Source organism: Myxocyprinus asiaticus, chromosome 24, assembly GCF_019703515.2.
Source record: "Myxocyprinus asiaticus isolate MX2 ecotype Aquarium Trade chromosome 24, UBuf_Myxa_2, whole genome shotgun sequence".
Classification (NCBI taxonomy): domain Eukaryota; kingdom Metazoa; phylum Chordata; class Actinopteri; order Cypriniformes; family Catostomidae; genus Myxocyprinus; species Myxocyprinus asiaticus.
This window is the reverse complement of record NC_059367.1, coordinates 21426341-21445515: the sequence shown is the minus strand read 5'-3', so window position 1 is coordinate 21445515 and position 19175 is coordinate 21426341. Positions and strand designations below refer to the sequence as shown.

The following is a 19175-nucleotide window of genomic DNA, read 5'->3' as shown; positions in this document are numbered from 1 at the left end:
AAAACAATAAAAATAGCACCATAATCACATTTTAAAAGACAGCTCTTATGAATCTGAAGATGGCGTTAAACATGAGTGAAACGCTTCAACTACTACACCAAGACGTGCAAAATGATCGAGTCAGAAAGCATATCAAAGTCTTCTAATTGGCTGATCTAAGAATGTGTTCGCGGCCACATTTCTGTCTGCTGTTGAGTCTAGTGCGGTCACAAAGACCGGTGAGATATCTCAGGACACTGCTTTCAATGACAACTTTATGGGAGAATGAACAGTTTCTGCAAACCACTACATTAAAAAATAGCTCTTTTAAATGGTTTAATGTCATCCAAGAACAGTTCAAGAGATCACACACTTCACTCATAATTTGTTTTATTGAAAGCAATGAAATCTTGGTACAAACACAATTTCTGTCAAGATCACTTCCAACTCTGTGAAGGATAATTGCACTATTTATTATGGTTTCTTGTTCAAAATCACCCTTCAGTATTTTCCCTAATAGCCATTCAAAGATGGCTTTTGATATTTAGAGAGAAATTCAAGCAAATGTACGAGACATGACCTACATCTCCAGAAACAAACTGGGCTGCAAGTACCTTAGCTGACCGGTTCAGACTGGGAGATGTGGCCAATAAAATCTCATTATTTTAGCAGCAGAATAGAGTTAGGATGCAAAACAATGGCTGTTTTAGTGGCAGTGATAAAGTTTCACAAAGTGGTCGATACAAACTCTGGCATGGAGTGTGTTCCATTGCATTTTTTTCATTTGTTTACATGTCGAGTTCATAGGTGCACCATCAAAGTCAGTTTTTAAGATGCATATAGAAAAACTAGAAAGAATTCACTTTGCAGAGCTGTACAAAGTTGCAATATTTCATTGTTAAAAATTATCCTTTCCCCCCCAAAAACACTTAATATTTGAGGCAGTAAAATAGGTTTTAACAGAACAGCTTAATACAGCCTTACAAGAGGTTGTTGCAATATCATTAGGATAAAATATATCATATTTCATGTTTGTTTAATTGTAGTATTCCTATTTTTTTTTTTTTTTGCACAGTGTGATGTTAAAAAAAACAAAACAATGCATACACACAGACACACACACACACGTGAACACGCCCAGTCTTTCACACTCACAGACATGCATTTCCATTGTCAAGTCTCTGGCTTGGCAGTTTGTTGACTTATGTCAAGTGAATCGAGAGGGTTTGGAGGATGTAGTGCTTCTTTCTCTGCATCTTCATCCTCACATCACATCAGCACGTTTGTCCCTCACTTTGTTCCTTAGTTTAGTCCGAGCTTTGAATGCAGCAGAGTTAAACAGATGCTGTTAAAAGACAAACCAAAGACTTGTATAAAAATTAACAATTTTTAAAAAAAAATATATACTTTTGCTATACAAGACAGGAAAATACATTCTGAATTGGAAGTAAGATACCTGCTGGTATGATACTGTACAAATACTCAAATAATTGCAGGGCTTCATTTATTTAGAGAAATTGTAATCATTTTACTCACAAATAGGTCTGGGCGATACAGCAAAAAAAAAAAAAAAAAAAAAAAAAAAAAAAAAGTCATCCCCCCCCCCCCCCCAAACATAAGGATGATTCACAACAATTTTATAATTTTAAAATATACTCAAATAAAATTAACTTCAACATGATTCAAATAACATAACATGTTCTTTATTAGAATGCAAGGCAAGCTTATTAAAAAAAACATAGTCGTGCAAAAAAACAAAAAGGCACCACACAGGAAGTTGTCAACGCAGAGTCAAAGATAAATAACTTAAAATAACCCAGATGTTAAGAAATAATATTATACAATAAGAAAACTGCTAAATACTTCCTAGCCCAAACCAAGTCTATCTAGAAAGTTATCTAGATTTTATCAACTTTATCTAGGAGGTACTCACTGCATATTAAACAAATTGTGTAATCATAAACCCCTTCAAATAGAGTACCGACATAAGAACATTTTCAGTCTAGACAAGTTTTTCCCCCAGTTTAGAACAGGAAACGTACTTGTGTTACATACATGAAACAACTGAACATGGAAAAAGTAAAAAACAAAAAACAAATGCTGTGAAACCTGCAGACTTTGACCTCTGAAACACCGTTAAGGTATCCATTAAGGCTGCATGACTGATTGAGTTATGATTGAAATCGCAATTTGGCCTAAACAGCTTTTTGCATTGTGCATTCACCACTTCATCCGCGCCGTGAGAGCGTGTGGCACACGCAGCAATATACATTTATATATATTTTACACATATATATGTATTTATGAGTACATTTATATCAGTCTCCATGTTGCTAACCTGTTACATTCATTTGGAGCGCGCACACGTACTTATGATCAGATTTGGGCAATAGCTAACTATGGTGTTTGCTGATATTTTTTTGTGAAACCTCAATTTAAAAAAACAAAAACAAAATTGTGACAAAACGTAAATTCAAATTAATCTATAAAAAAAATAAATAAATAAAAATCACCCAGCCCTTCTTATAAATCTAAGATAAATCTCACTTTATTCTACACAGTCCATGATTTATTACACTTAAAGGGATAGTTGAAATTCTCTTCATTTACTCACCCTCATGCCACCCCAAATGTGTATGGGGTTCTCTCTTCTGCAGAACACAAAGATTTTTAGAAGAAAATCTCAGCTTTGTTGGTCCTTACAATGCAAGGGAATAGTGACCAGACCTTTGAAGCTCCAAAAATCACATAAAGGCCACATAAAAGTAATCCATACGACTCCAGTGGTTTAATCCATACCTTCAGAAGCGATATGATAAGTATGGGTGAGAAACAGATCAATATCTTCACTTTCACATTTAAAATGTAAAAGAATGTGAAAGTGGAGATTTAAAGTAAAAAAAAAAAAAAAAAAAAAGGCTTAAATATTTATCTGTTGCTCATATTTAGAGCTACAAATGTCTGGTCACCATTCACTTGCACTGTAAGGACCTACAGAGCCGAAATATTATTTAAAAAAATTCTTCATTTGTGTTCAGCAGAAGAAAGAAAGTCATACAAATCTGGGATGCCATGAGGGTGAGTAAATGATGAGAGAATTTTAATGTTTGGGTGACTATCCAAAAGGTGACTTTAAATATGCAAATTTTAAAGGTTACCCTCTCTGTGCGGGAGATCCTGTTGGCTTTGACAGAGGCATCCAGGATGAGAGGTGGGCCCAGACCAAAAATATCCCTCAGCAATGGATTAAACTACACACACACACACACACAAAAAAAACAAACAAAAAAAAAAAAAATTCTACATGAAATATACTACATATGAGAAAACAACTCTATTAGGAAGCTTATGACTAAAATGTTAGCCTGTAAAATCAAATATGATCTGCTACGAAGTTACTCGTGCAACTAATGTTCATAGTAATACATATGCAAACAGACAGTTGCAGTTGGTCCTCCGCACCTGTAGTTGGTATCTGACTCCAGACTCAAGCACCTCCTTAAAGGCATCATATATCCTGTGGCGCATCCACCCATCGATGTATATGGTCTCAATCCCAAACTTGATCTTTTCCTCTGTGAAATCATCATTCTGAAAACAGGAAAGGGAATGATTAGTCTATTGCAGGGATTCTCACTGGGGGCGGTACCGCCCCCTCATGGGGCGTTCAAAGGTTGCCAGGGGGTGCTGAGAGCAAATTAGCAGAGAGGGGGGTGTTAGGTTACAAATGGGGTGCGTTTATCACTCATAATAATCAAATCTATCATCCAGTTCCTCTTTGCATTAAAACATTTATCTAGACTTTGAGTATGTCAGTTGGTTCTCAATTATATGGGTTGGTACGCATTTGTACCGCAGTTCAACTGATTTTGAAGTCTAGCGATGCATCAGAAGTATCTGGTTTAGCAGTGTCAAATACACAGGTGGAGGCACAATCTCGGCTAATGCACCTGTATGGCTCTGTAGATGGATACGGCTCAATGGACAGAGCAGCACGAGCACAAAGCTCTTAAAGCTCGAGTTCTTAAATTCGCAGCTTTGCGAGAATCAGTGAGAAGCAAGGCGTGAGAAGTGAAAACCATTTGAATTCAGCACAGAATTCTACATCACCACCCTTGAATTGACTATAGTAACACTAACTGTAATTTAGGCAGAAACAGATTGATAATAAATATAACAGATATAGCCCTCCATCTGCTTGAATTCAAGAAATGCAAGGTTTGATCTCACATTCATGTCTGCTAAATTAACAAATCTTAAATTATGCAATACACTGAAGTTGCATTGAGCAAACTAAGCAAATTACACAAATATTTAGTTGTGTTTTATGTATTTTTTATTTTTTTTGGTACAACAAAGTCTCCGCTTTCACATTATGTAACATTATTAGCAATGTATGCTATGCTGATAAAACGACCACCATTATTAACTAATATCATACAAAAACAAGCAGTCAGGGTGTTCACAATGAGGTCTGAGGTCACAGTTCTTACCTCAATGTAGTGCAGCACCTCTCTGAAGATTGAGCGCTGTTTCCTGCGGTCGTTTTTAGCACGATGTTTATTTCCATCAGTCGCAAGACTCTTTAGACTGTCACACAACGCATCACAGTCCTCGTACTCAAACTCCTAAAACACATCACACATTACATGTGCAAGCATAAACATTTGCAATCAAACACACATACATGCGCGCGCACACACACACACACAGTCAATACCGTTTTACACTTTACAATACACACCTGATCAATGTCACGTCCAAGTTCATAGAGTAGAGCAATAGTCTCCCCCACAGCAATTCGGAAGTTCACCTCGCTGCTCTCTAAACACGCATGCAGACGCGGCAAGTGACTGAAAAAGACAGAGAGAGAGATCATATTACAGACAACAGAAGATATCTTTACTCTCAATCAGAGTATTATCACATAGCTGTAGAACCTGATTAAGGCATTGCCAAAACATAATTAGACCATTATTAATTCATTGACTTGGATTTCAGACTTGCATTAGATTATGACTTTGCAGGGAAACAGGCCACAAAACAACTAGGTTACTGTTAAGCTTTTGAATTGTTGATTCAGTGCATACAGGTGTCTGTTTTCTTGTATTTGAGTGGCAGACTCACTGGTTAAGAATGCTGTTGATATGAGATGCAGGGCAGAGGGTGCAGAGCAGTGCCCAAGCCTTCAGGGCGGCGCTGTGGAGAGCAGGGGTCCCAGCTTTGACAGAAGGCAGAGTGCCATCACCCAGAGGATACGCACCTACAAACACACTCTCTAAATGTCCAAGAGATTTCACCAGGTCCTAAGACAAAGAGGCATTAAATGTCAAGAAGCAGTGCATTTAACAAAAATCATACTTAAACATGCAGATCTATAAATATTCATATGCATTTTACAAGATGCTCAAATCGATCAATTTGGCACAGGTTTTGTAAGATGATCAGAACGAATTGTACCTCTGCATCTTCTGAGGCAGACACATAGCAGCACAAACCCAGAGCTCGAGCACACTGACAAAAATGCAGAGACAGAGGAAAACAATTAAATTAATTGATCCATTAGAACTTTTACAAATGTAAAGGATGTGAAATGTAAACATTTTTGGGGCACCACTCACACTCTGTCGTGCTGACAGACTGGCACAGCTGTCAATCAGGATGGAGCTGAGGATGGGGCGGAGAATCTTGAAGCCCTCCTCGCCTTCCACTCCGGCCCCGAGCTGCACACACAGGAGAGCACACACTGTAGCAGCAGCAGCCTGCTCTTCTCCTCCACCTACAGAGACAAACAGTGCTATGGTGACCTTTCTAATCTAAATATTAGACAAATATTATAGTAAATATAGCAAATAATACATTGTTTAGACATCTATAAAGTCAGCCAGCTGACTTCAATTGCCAAGATCAAGATATCGCAGGTCTGTGTGCATGTCTGTATGGGCATAACACAAATGAAGATTTTTAGAAGAATATCTCAGCTCTTTTGGTCTATACAAGGGGTCAGCAACCTTTTTGACATGGAGTGCCATTTTTTATTTTCCTGGTCAACGGCTGTGCCGACCTGTAATTTTGAGTGCGACTATGGTTTAAGAAGGGTGTACCTGTATGCTGGGTTGGAAATCTCAAGGATTAATAGTGGTGTTTTCCTTATTACATCACGTGTTGTTCTGAAAGCAAAAATGAAACACGGAATGTAGGCTGTCATCCGCGCAGCCTGACTGAAGCAAACCGGGCACGTTTACTCACGCGATTAACCGAAAGTGAGGCGCTGCTGGCTTGTGATGTGTGAATGGCTTGCACGCTCTGCACAAGTCTGTTGGGTATACTGCAGTCTCGTTACATTTTAACATTTTGTTTAGCCTCCCATTCAGCTCATGAAAACATGCTGTGTGATCATATGGAAGGATTACATCAAGATGTGGATTGGAATGCAGGTGGAGAACTTCATATAAATAAAACAGTCTACTCCTCTCGCGCCGTTGCTGGTGTGCCAGTGATTACCGCTCCGCGTGCTAATGCTGGCATGCGTACCATAGGTTGCTGACCCCTGGTCTATGCAGATACAATTGAATGGGTGCAAACATTTTGAAGCTCCAAAAATCACATAGGTCTGCATAAAAGTAATACATACAACTCCAGTGGTTAAATCAATGTCTTCAGAAGCGATTTGATAGGTGTGGGTGTGAAACAGATCAATATTATAGTCAATTTTTACTACAAATTCTCCTCCCTGCTCAGTCAATCTCCACTTTAACTTTCACATTCTTCTTGTGTTTTTGGTGATTCACATTCTTCATGCATACGCCCCCTGCTGGGCAGGAAGAAGAATTTCTAGCAAACTAGACTTAAATATTGATTGGTTTCTCACCCACACCTATCCAATTGCTTGATTCAACCACTGGAGTCTTATGGCTTACTTTCATGCTGCCTTTATGTGCTTTTTGGAGCTTCAACATTTTGGTACCCATTCAATTGCATTGTATGGATCTACAGCACTGAAATATTCTTCTAAAAATCTTCGTTTGTGTTCAGCAGAAGAAAGAAAGTCATACACATCTGGGATGGCATGAGGGTAAATGATGAGAGAATTTTCATTTTTGAATCAACTATCCTTTAAAGAAACCTAATAAAAAGTGGGTCACTTTAGTTTATAATAATTTTCATGTAAATATTTTCTATTCTATTTGTGTTATTTCCAAACAATAATTGTAGAGCCATGATGTTTGTTTGTTTCTTTCATTTTTTACACCATACCAGCTTCTATGGCTTTATTCATGGCGGGAACCAGGTATAGTTATTTAAAATAGTTAAATAAGTTAAATGAGGTGTTTAAGATTAATTTTTCCTAAAAACCTTAAAACTAAATTTGGCTTCACTTGATTAAAAACCTTTTCAAAAAATCCACTGAATAATACAGGTTCCTCAGATGTGTAGATGTATGACAGTCCAGTAAAATATGTTTAATGGATAGTGGGTTCTGACAAGATGAGCACTTTGGTGAATTTTCTCCTGATAGTACAAATTGGTGTGCGAGTCTTGTATGTCCTATCGTGTATAAATGACTTGATCCCAGCGATTATTAAAAAGGAACACATATCTCGTTCCAACAACAAGATTTATTTCTCGTAATTTGTTGTTTAAACATTGATCCCACTCTGACTGCCATTTGTTTTTGATATATACATTCAGAGTTGGTTTCAGATCTGTGGGAGGTATAGGGCATTTTACTGGTTCAGTAGATAGTGCTTCTCTGGCAGCTCTGTCTGCTTGTTCATTACCGGAGATTCCAGAGTGTCCAGGTACCCAGCAGAAAATAGTATTAAAACTCTTTGCTTCAAGAGATGACAAGTTTGATTAAAATCTTCACGATTGTTGGGTGATCAGTTTTAGTAGCTTCCAATGCTTCAAGACATGATTTTTAATCAGTTATTAAAACAATTTTTGTGGAGCAGTCTCAATAAACTTCAGTGCCAGTAGTAGAGCGTTTGCCTCTGCAGTGAAAACTGAACTTTGGTCAGAGATACAGATACCTTGACACAGTTGGTTTGTTGCAAAAGCTGCTGCCACTTTATTTTCAGATTTAGATCCATCTGTGTATATTGGGACATGTTGTGGGTATACTGCTCTTATGTCCAGAAATTGTTGATGGAAATCATTCGGATGCGTTTTGTATTTTTGGTTCCTTGTTAAATCCAGATTGATTTTAGGCTTTTTGAGATCCCATGGAGGAATTTTGCAGAAATGTGTCTGTTCCACACTGTTTAGATCCACTTTCAGATTCTCCAGATGGGTTTTTATACATAGGCCAAATGGACAAATTAAACTTGTTTTTTTTCATATGTTGTTGAATGCTGAAGTGGAAAAACTGCTGAATAGGCTGGGTTTTCTTTATTTGTTTTAAGTTTGGTTGCATATTGTAAGGCCAACTTTAGGCATCTGATTTCCAAGGAAGGTTCATTGGCTTCCGCATAGAGACTTTGGATTGGTGATGTTGTAGAGCCATGATAAATTATATTAAAATTATTTAAAAATAATTTACTTTATTCAGCCAAGAGGAAGAAAATTTAGTTTCTACTTTTATCTCTGGCAAAACAAGAAAACAAAACAAAAAAAAACACAAAAAGGGTTCCCACTCTTTTTGACTAATAACTTTTCCAGGCATTTGCAATTAATAACTGATTTTAAAATAAGGATACTGTTTTTTTTTTTTTCAGACCAACTTGCTAATGAATTAAGACCACTTTGTGAACTTTTTTGCCTAATTATTTGAAAATAACTGACTTATTATTCACTGACAAACCAGACATCACTATTGCTTGCAAGCAAGTTTAACTCTACACGAGAGCAATGTCTAGCCAATTAAATATTTTAGAGCAGAGAAAAATACATTACACTATAGAAATTTCCATGTCTTTTCCAGGCCAGGCAAACACAATCTTAAAATTTCCTGATATTTTCCTGTTTTCCATGACCATAGGCAAGGACGGATTAAGAACTGAGAGGTCCATGGGCCGGTACACCATGGAGGCACCCTATGACGCATCACATGACTACGTTCACTTTTATGCACTACAGGAAGCGTGGCAGATTTGGTTGGATTGACGGAAAAGTTTGTAGCAATGTCTGACACGGCCAATTATATGTACTTTTTAATTATGAACCGATCCAAAATCATGCGTTATTAGGGATGTTCATGGTATTCAAATACCAAAACCATGATTCGGTTTAGAGATCTTCAACCCGATCGGAGTCCGACGGTACCCAACAAACCATCAGGTTTAAGGCCAGGTTCAGGTCAGAGTTACGGGCTGTTCACACGTGCGTCTGCGCTGTTTTTAAACTGTTTCTCTATGTAAACACACACTGGATGGATCTTTGATCGTTACACCGCGCCACAACTCAGGACCGACGCATTTTTTTAGACTGCATTAATTTTAAAATAACTTTTATATTTATAAACGCATCTCGTGACACCTATGATCGGTTTCATCATTTGTTGAGCTGCGTCAAGCTTTTTCAGCGATGGTGTCACACATCGACATTCTGATGAAGTTCAGGTTGCAAAGAGGACTTAATGTGACTGTTACACATGATTCCAGATTGTTTTTCACCTGGCAAAGTTTCAGCGCATGATAAACGGTGAGTCAGTGTTTTTACCTTTTGCTCTGGTGTGCAGACAACAGCTTAATTGCACAAGCTTTGCTAAATCATTTCAAATCAGAGCATCCCGAAGAAGTCCTATAATCCGTAGCGTTCGCTGCCTCATGAAAAGTGAACCTACCTGGGCAGAATTATGCATTTTCCTTTTATTAAGAATAGGCCTACTATGTTGCAGGCAGCGACAGATTATTTTTGTTCATTATTTTTGTTTTTGAGTGATTTTATTATGCTTTTTAGGCTCATAGCTCACTGTGCACTTTATTCTCTGCTATCTGAGATTGTGTTTGACGCATCCATGGCAATAAAGGTTCTTTATTCCCGAGTCCTGACAAATAACACAATAACCGTTCATGAACTTGCGTGGTTAACCAAATATTACAAATGGCTACCGTGCACATATTTAGGGATTTAAGGTACCTTTCTCTTTATCATTAAACATTAAATGCATGCAGACTTAACCATTTTAAAGTCCTCTATACTGTTGCACGAATGCTGTCGCTTATATTAATTTAAACCATCAGCTTTGTACACAGCCAGGGTAAACTGCACCTTATCTTTGTGTTTGAAAGCATTTTGTAAATCAAAGGCTGTTCTCTGTAGTCCTTCAAATAAACACGCTGCACCTCTAAGACGCAGATTCCCCGAGCGTGCACTCGAGTGTCTTGGCTCGTGCTGCTGTCATCCAGCAAATGGTATTTCACATAAGGCTGACATTTATGTGGATTTATAATAGATAATATAATTGAATTTATTTATTGATTTAAGTGAGCTCAGGGCCCTTTGGGTTTATAGGTCCCTGGGCAACGGCCCAATCGGCCCAGTGGTTAATCCGTCCTTGACCATGGGAACACTGAATACACATAAGTCTTAATGTTCACCTTTTCTCAAGCTTCTTTCCAAACAGTCACTGATGGTGAAACGTCTATCTAACAGAAAGTCATACAAGACTCTGGAGGAAAACGCCAAGCGTAGACTTTCCAACGCAGCCAGACGGGTCTTAGCGCTGACAGAAAAACAGACACATAAACAGAGTGTTAATCATGACTTATATTTATTTTGTTTTTAAAAAGTAATTCAGATTTGCAGCCGCACCACTCCAAACTCAATAACTGACATTACATGCATTACTGGCTATGTGTTTTAAAGATGTATTTGAGCATATTGATACCTTTTGTCCATTAGATTGTCGATGCATTGCTTCAGTTTGTCTTCTGTTTCTTCCTGAGCAGTCTGTTCTTCCACTACCTCACCTGCACAGCACAGAATGTAGATGTGTGAATGCATATTAAAGTGAGCATGTACGTTTTGTGCTTGCATGTAAATAGGAGTGGCTTTGTGTGTGTGTTTATGAGTGCTAATACATTTTTGTGATTAGTGTTTATGATCTGAGTGGATGCTTGTGATTAGTACATGTACATTATGTGAGTGTATGCAAGTTATTGTTTGTTTGTGACTGTGTCCATACCTATGCCCTCCTCCAGGACTGATGCGCTCTCGCTGGCACTGCTGTAGTGACTGAGCACCTCAGATGCTAAATCATCATCACTCAAGCCAGACTCCCCTCTCCCCCCATTCCTCCCTGATACAGAGAGAGAGAGAGAGAGAGAGAGAGAGAGAGAGAGAGAGAGAGAGAGAGAGAGAGAGAGAGACACAGATACTGAATACAGAAGATTAGCTGAAAGGTTTGAGAGAGAGAGATAATGGATTTGATCAAGAGGTTTGATATGAGAATGGATGTGTGTTAGAGAAAGATCAGGTGTATTTCAGCTATCCAAAGAGTTCATGTGCCTAAACACCACGTGATTCACTTCATTGCTCAAAACCAAACAAAACAAAAAAACACGTGTAGGATTGCGAAACCAGGCAGTTCCCTGAGTTTAGATATTTTACAACTTGCCATTGAGTTTAATTTGAACTTTGACGTAATATGTGAAAAGTCTGACTGAGCTGTGAAATTTCAAGGGTCCAAAAAGATGCACTGTAGGCCTATTTACAAAAAGATGCAGTCCTCAGTATAACACCCAGCTTTTTCTCTCTCACATATACTCTTAACTTAACCTTTTTAGCACCACATCCCAGAAACAAATTCAGGCCAAAGTTCAATATGGCCCCCCTTAAACACATACACACACAGTGGCCCACCTGTTCCCCCCTGAAGTAGTAACAGGCCTTTCAGCTCATAAAATTAAAGTATCAAACACATACAAATATGAGGATGTGCAAATAGTAAGTTAAAAAACTACCTAAAACAATGAAGTGAAATAGTGCCAGACAGATAGAGGCAGATATCCCCTAAATCAATCACACTGTCTCACTATCTGCATTGATCCACCCTAGATCATGCACCCACTGAAACAGATCTTTTTAGTGAATGATTAGTCTAATCTGTGCATGGATGGTCTTGCAGTTCACACTTTAGAAATTAATCAAAACCACTACAAACTATTAGACTGCATAAAGCTCTTTTTCTGATTTCAAACAGTTTTACTAGATATTGTCTAAAATCACCCTGAAAGTTTGGTTTAATTTTTAATGATTGCAGTCCTTGGTGGATTTTAATAGAGGTATCAAAACCTCTACCCAAATTCTTATTCATAACCGACTCGCTGGCATATATCTGTATTGATACAGATTTCATGATTTTTTACTGATTCATTAGCTCTTGATTCGATTCAGATTTCGATATCGATTCATGTGTATATATTTTAGTTATAATGTTTCTTTTGCTTACATATGAAAGAAATGCTCTCCCAGCTAATAATGTTAATTATACAGGGGATCTTCTAACTAGGTAAATTACAAAAATAATACATTTACTAATTATATTTTATTAGTTTTCCTAATTTTGGTCACATTTTGGCTTTTTAAAAATGAACAAATCCATGTATTCAATGAATAAATAAGATACTGTATTTCATATATTATTTTTTGCTACATGTTTATAGTTGAATTGCATAATTTGTACTATTCACAAGTATTTACATTGATTTGTTGAACACGTTGTAAAAACCAGCACTGTCTCTTTAACAAAACCTGTATTTATGTAAACAGCGTCTGAAATTGAGCGTCATGTTAATGAGAGAATAGCTTTATCTCATCAGAGCCATGCATGTTTCTTTTTTGTTGTTTTTGATCAACAACTGACTGTAGAGAACAGAAAGGGTATTAAAAAAGACACTATTCAATGACAAATGGGTTGCATGGATCTCGTCTTTTGACACGCATGACACGGAACAATTTCTACTCTCAAGAAGCAGTGATAAGATCTCATTGCTGAATACTCCACCACTATACTACACAATCACTGTTGAGTGAAATCTAAATATTTACCAGCCAGTTGCCATATATATACATTTTAGTTGCATAGCGTGAAATTTGGTTGCAAATGCGAGCGATTTTGTCTCATTGTGGTGGTGGGTTAAGTGTAGAGTAAAAGATTGATCTTGGGATGAAATGAAGATTGCGATGCATCTGAAAATCTACATTTTTACCAACCCCTAAACTACAGCATAGATATGGGGACAGAAACTGAGGCCAGTCTGCTAACATGGCATATGTGAGATACTCAATCAGGCAAAAACTCAGTCATTTTTAAGACAGAAGTGGGACTATGACATCACAAGAGAATTTGACATTTTTTGCTGGGTGGAACTGCTGTACTAATACATGCATCAGCATACTAAGACACAGATCAGCTGAGAATCAGCTATGTTTTTAAAATAGAATTAATGGCATGTGTAGGAGGAGTCCAGAATGGTTGGGAATTCTGAGACACTCCACAACAGCCTCAGCCAAGTCCAAATGTGGATGAAATATTAGTCCAAATATTTTAACCTGAGTTCCAGAACTCTCCAAAAGCTTAGTCACTCGGTGGAGCCAAAACTCCAATAGAGTGGACAGATGTGAACACCTGACATGAGGTTACAGATGCTTCTGAGTAATTTTGGTTCTCGAGTCATCAACAACATTCAGACAAGCGAGGGAAGATGAATGTAAACAAATATATTAGATGTAATATGGACATTCACATGCGGCTGAGCTTTCTTTAATGAAGAAAACGTTAATGGGATGAGAAGCATGAGGTAATGATCAAGATGTCACACTACCTGGACGCGACACAGCAGTCTTTGACAACTGCAGCTGAAGAACTTCCTGTCGGAGTGAGCCTGCTCACAGTGAACAGGAGGAAGAGAAAGATTAAATGACTCACAGTGCTCAGTTTTGCCATTTTAAAAGGGTTTGTCTCTCGAAAATGTTTAATTCTTTCATCATTTAACCCCATATGACTTTCCATCTTCAGTGGAAGAAAAAAAATAAGTTTTTGAAGAGTTTTACTGTTTGTTTTTTTCCAAGGAATTACAATGAATGGAGAGTGAGGCCATTCAGACCAGTTTTGCAAACTGAATCAACTAAATCATTGAAAAGATCTGACACACAGGAAAGATTTAGGGGTGGGTTAAAATAAAAATTTTCAGATGCATCGATATCGATTCTTAACCCTTTAAGCTTTGATGGGCCCGTTGGCAAGCACTAGAGAAGAAAATAATCATCAAAATATTAATAACTACAGCCTTGACCAAAAATAAAATAGGTATCGTTTGAAAGCTTAGAAGCTCTTCTTTACAATGCATGTAGGCCTTATGACCAAAGTGCTTCCCATATGCAGCATTGTTGCTTATAACTTCACAGAATATAAACAGAACATAAAATATCACATACCATTACTTAGAGAAGGTGATTATCTTTCAAACAAGCTCACACACAAGGTAATCGGATACATAGATCATTAGGTAATTGACACAAAGCACAATGTGCACACGGCATCTGGCTATCTGGTATCTTGCAATCTAGCTGAAAACAAGTTGGCTTTCTTGGATCAGATGACGTCATCGGAAATGATGTAGTGTCATTGAACGCTAAACCAATCAGACTGGGTTCAGATCGGTGCAAAAAGTAATTTATATTTGGACAGAGAGACATGTGATTGGTGACTGCTACAAATGGCTACCAGGAGACTCGATGTCTCAAATGGCACAGAATTAAACACATTCTGTGAAATCTCATTACTAAAATTATGTCTGCATGCTATGCAAACCTTTAGTTATTGTTGTGTTTGTATGTGTAATTAGTTATATATAATTATTATGTTGGAGACGTTTTTGGACACTGGGATAAATTGTATTTGTAATGCTATAACTTTTGATTGCTTTGCCGTATCAACACAAAATTTCACTCAGATACAGTTGACATGATTGGGAACAAAACAAAAGCAGTTTTTCGGGGTCACCTTATTTACACCCTGAGATATATAATGTCAAATCAGAAAAATACGGGGGGGGGGGGATATTTGTGTTTATATAAAATTTACATAAAAAGATTTTTCAGCAGTTTCTTAGGCTGAGAATCTCAGAATTTAAAAATCTATATAATACAATTTTGTGAAAAGTTTACTATACACTGAGAGGGAATTTCTTTCATATGTACAGTTGAAGTCAGAAGTTTACATACACTTGTTGAAGTCTGCTCCCCCTATGTTCCCCCTTAAGGTTAGTGTCGAAGTCTGTTCCCCCATATCGATGTCTGTCCCCCCTATGTTTAATGGCACTGTCGAAGTCTATTCCCCCTATGTTCCCCCTTAAAGGAATAGGTCACCCAAAAATAAAAATTTGCTGATAATTTACTCACCCTCAGGACATCCGAGATGTATCTGAGTTTCTTTCTTCATCAAAACAGAATTTAAGACTTTTAGGATTTCATTTCAGGCCTCCTCCTTTAAACAATGCAAGTGAATGTACTCCATTATTTGACGGTCCAAAATGCATATTTAGGGTGCATCAAAATAATCCACAACTCCAGTCGACAAATAAAGTTCTTCTGAATGCAAACGATTGATTGTTTTGAGAAACAAAACAATAATTACATACTTTATAACTACAAATGTTCGCTTCTGTACATCTCTGTGATGCGCGCTCATGAGAGTGATGATGTAAGCTCGTTGGTAAGGTCACGTGTCACGTGGAGGAGGAGTCAGGAAGCGCGTCATTGTTTACATTTTTTATTATTATTATTTGGAAATGATTTTTTATTTTATATTGTTTTGGACCGTTTTGGTTTGTTTCTCTTGTAAACAATGACGCACTTCCTGCCTCCACGTGATGCGTGACCTTACCAACGAGCTTACGTCATCCCTTTCATGAGCGCGCATCACAGAGATGTACAGAAGCGAACATTTGTAGTTATAAAGTATGTAATTATTGTTTTGTTTCTCAAAACAATCAATTGTTTGCGTTCAGAAGAACTTTATTTGTCGACTGGAGTCCTGGATTATTTTGATGCACCATAAATATGCATTTTGGACCGTCAGAAAATGGAGTACATTCACTTGCATTGTTTAGAGGAGGAGGCCTGAACTGAAATCCTGAAAGTCTTAAATTCCGTTTTGATGAAGAAAGAAAATCAGATACATCTTGGATGGCCTGAGGGTGAGTAAATTATCAGCAAATTTTCATTTTTGGGTGAACTATTCCTTTAATGTTAGTGTCGAAGTCTGTTCCCCCTTAATGTTTGTGTCGAAGTCTATTCCCCTTATGTTTAATGGCGCTGTCGAAGTCTGTTCCCGCCTATTTTTAATGTTTAACGGCGCTACGGGGAACACTAACCTAAGTGGAAACATAGGGGGAAACAGACTTCGACAGTGCCATTAAACATAAGGGGAACAGACTTCAACACTAACATTAAGGGGGAACATGGGGGAACAGACTTCGACAGTGCCGTTAAACATAGGGGGAACAGAATTCGACACTATCATTAAGGTGGAACATAGGGGGAACAGACTTCGACACTAACATTAAGGGGAAACATAGGGGGAACAGACTTTGACACTAACATTAAGGGGAAACATAGGGGGAACAGACTTCGACAGTGCCATTAAACATAAGGGGAACAGACTTCGACACTAACATTAAGGGGAAACATAGGGGGAACAGACTTTGACACTAACATTAAGGGGAAACATAGGGGGAACAGACTTCGACAGTGCCATTAAACATAAGGGGAACAGACTTCGACACTAACATTAAGGGGAAACATAGGGGGAACAGACTTTGACACTAACATTAAGGGGAAACATAGGGGGAACAGACTTTGACACTAACATTAAGGGGAAACATAGGGGGAACAGACTTCGACACTAACATTAAGGGGAAACATAGGGGGAACAGACTTCGACACTAACATTAAGGGGAAACATAGGGGGAACAGACTTTGACACTAACATTAAGGGGAAACATAGGGGGAACAGACTTCGACACTAACATTAAGGGGAAACATAGGGGGAACAGACTTCGACACTAACATTAAGGGGAAACATAGGGGGAACAGACTTCGACAGTGCCATTAAACATAGGGGGAACAGACTTCGACAGTGCCATTAAACATAAGGGGAACAGACTTCAACACTAACATTAAGGTGGAACATAGGGGGAACAGACTTCGACACTAACATTAAGGGGAAACATAGGGGGAACAGACTTCGACAGTGCCATTAAACATAGGGGGAACAGACTTCGACAGTGCCATTAAACATAAGGGGAACAGACTTCAACACTAACATTAAGGTGGAACATGGGGGAACAGACTTCGACACTAACATTAAGGGGAAACATAGGGGGAACAGACTTCGACAGTGCCATTAAACATAGGGGGAACAGACTTCAACACTAACATTAAGGTGGAACATGGGGGAACAGACTTCGACACTAACATTAAGGTGGAACATGGGGGAACAGACTTCAACACTAACATTAAGGTGGAACATAGGGGGAACAGACTTCGACACTAACATTAAGGGGAAACATAGGGGGAACAGACTTCGACACTAACATTAAGGGGAAACATAGGGGGAACAGACTTCGACAGTGCCATTAAACATAAGGGGAACAGACTTCGACACTAACATTAAGGGGAAACATAGGGGGAACAGACTTCGACACTAACATTAAGGTGGAACATAGGGGGAACAGACTTCGACACTAACATTAAGGTGGAACATAGGGGGAACAGACTTCGACAGAACACCGGTTTGACGGGCTTTACACATGCACCAGGAATGCATGCTGACGATGCACGTGACGGGGACCTCTAACTGCTCAGACCGTGAAGTTAACGGGAACTTGCTTTTTTATTTTTAAAAGGAAATCTCATCGCAACAACGAGACAAATTGCTGTTTAAATAGAACATATAATCAAATATTCGTCTAATCGTATAGCTCGAGTGAGTGGACCAAACTGAGCTCGGAAAGGCCTGAAAGCCGTGGCACTTGGGCTACATTTACTCGAGCTTCACCTTTCATGCTGCTGTAGACTGAATGGACCTGACAGTCATTCACTTTACTCATATATCCTTACTGCTAAAGGCAACCCATGTGGAACAAACTACTATCATAATGCTTTATTCACAGTGAAAGTGTGTTTAAAATAGAAATGGCGCTTGAAAAGAAGGTAACGTGCCCTAATAAATTCGCTCTTTTTTTATCACTTACAGCTCAAAAGGAAATACTAGGAGAGAATTGAAAACAATAAACTAGTCACGCAGTGTTCAGCAGGTCCATTTCCGATTCAGACATGGCTCAGAAATCATACACGTGAACAATTTATAAATATTTATTAAAAATAATGTAATTATACACCAGTATAGCCGAACTGTCCATGCATTGTAATAAGCGTTGTTATAGCACATTGATCGCCTGTTTACAGTGCATGAACGTACAGAATGAAAGGTTAAACTCACCCTTACTTGAACCGGTACCGCCGCGTTTCCCCTTTTTACTCCGTGGCATGTTGACAGTCGGTACAGCCTCGCCTGCAGCACCAAAATACCGAAGCCCAAAAGAGGCGGGTTATGAATAAATGATATTATTAATAAAAAATAGTATGTACGCAGTAAACTGTTTGTCAACAATCCCAGCCGAGAAATCTCTCCCAGACTATCACAACACAGGAGTCCCACCCGAATCAAAGAGCGAATGATTCTTTCTTAGTTTTAGTAATTATTATCTATGATTGTCCCCAGGTAACCGATATCTAATGCCAGGTTGTGATGGAAACGGTTTTTGGAAATGTTTGGGAAGGAGTTTCGTGCACGTTGCTGCTACAGATTCCACCATCTTCCCTCGGTAACAGCTCGCTCACCCGGCACGATCTCCCTTACTGTCTCTCAGCGTAAGGACTTTTCTGGGTAATGTAGTTCTTTGTAGGGATCCAGAGTGATAGCCGCTGCGAGCAGGCGAGGATTGAGAACTACAACTCCCACAATTACACCGCAAAAATCAGCTGTTTAGAAATGTTGGATTGCACATTGTGCAAAATTGTTTAAAGCTTTCTACAACTTTTCCGATTTGAAAACGATGAAAATTATTTAAAAAGATAAATTTAACAGCATACCGGAATTTCGAAGGTCTATAAACTGTTGATAATTCTTCATTACGTGGGACGTTCGTACACGTGCTCGTCTTAATGCTGCGTTCCATTCAAGT

The 19175-nt window shown here is 38.3% G+C and overlaps 1 protein-coding gene across 4 annotated transcripts; it reads right to left on the bottom strand.

Annotated features, from left to right (window-relative positions):
• Nucleotides 1–352: 352 nt before the first annotated feature.
• Nucleotides 353–19175, bottom strand: ifrd2 (interferon-related developmental regulator 2). Of its 4 annotated transcripts, XM_051653838.1 has the most exons (13): nucleotides 18431–18858; nucleotides 13749–13808; nucleotides 11108–11221; nucleotides 10811–10892; nucleotides 10521–10645; nucleotides 5601–5758; nucleotides 5440–5493; nucleotides 5107–5285; nucleotides 4724–4832; nucleotides 4473–4607; nucleotides 3442–3570; nucleotides 3138–3230; nucleotides 353–1324 (listed from the first exon to the last, which is right to left on the bottom strand). In XM_051653838.1, exons 1-13 carry the CDS (start codon nucleotides 18477–18479, stop codon nucleotides 1244–1246), a joined length of 1368 nt encoding a protein of 455 aa, XP_051509798.1. In that variant the 5' UTR covers nucleotides 18480–18858; the 3' UTR covers nucleotides 353–1243. The 4 variants fall into 4 exon arrangements, with proteins under 4 accessions (XP_051509798.1, XP_051509802.1, XP_051509800.1 ...); XM_051653842.1 differs by lacking the exons at nucleotides 13749–13808; nucleotides 18431–18858 and adding an exon at nucleotides 19084–19175; XM_051653840.1 differs by lacking the exon at nucleotides 13749–13808 and having other exon boundaries at nucleotides 18431–18857.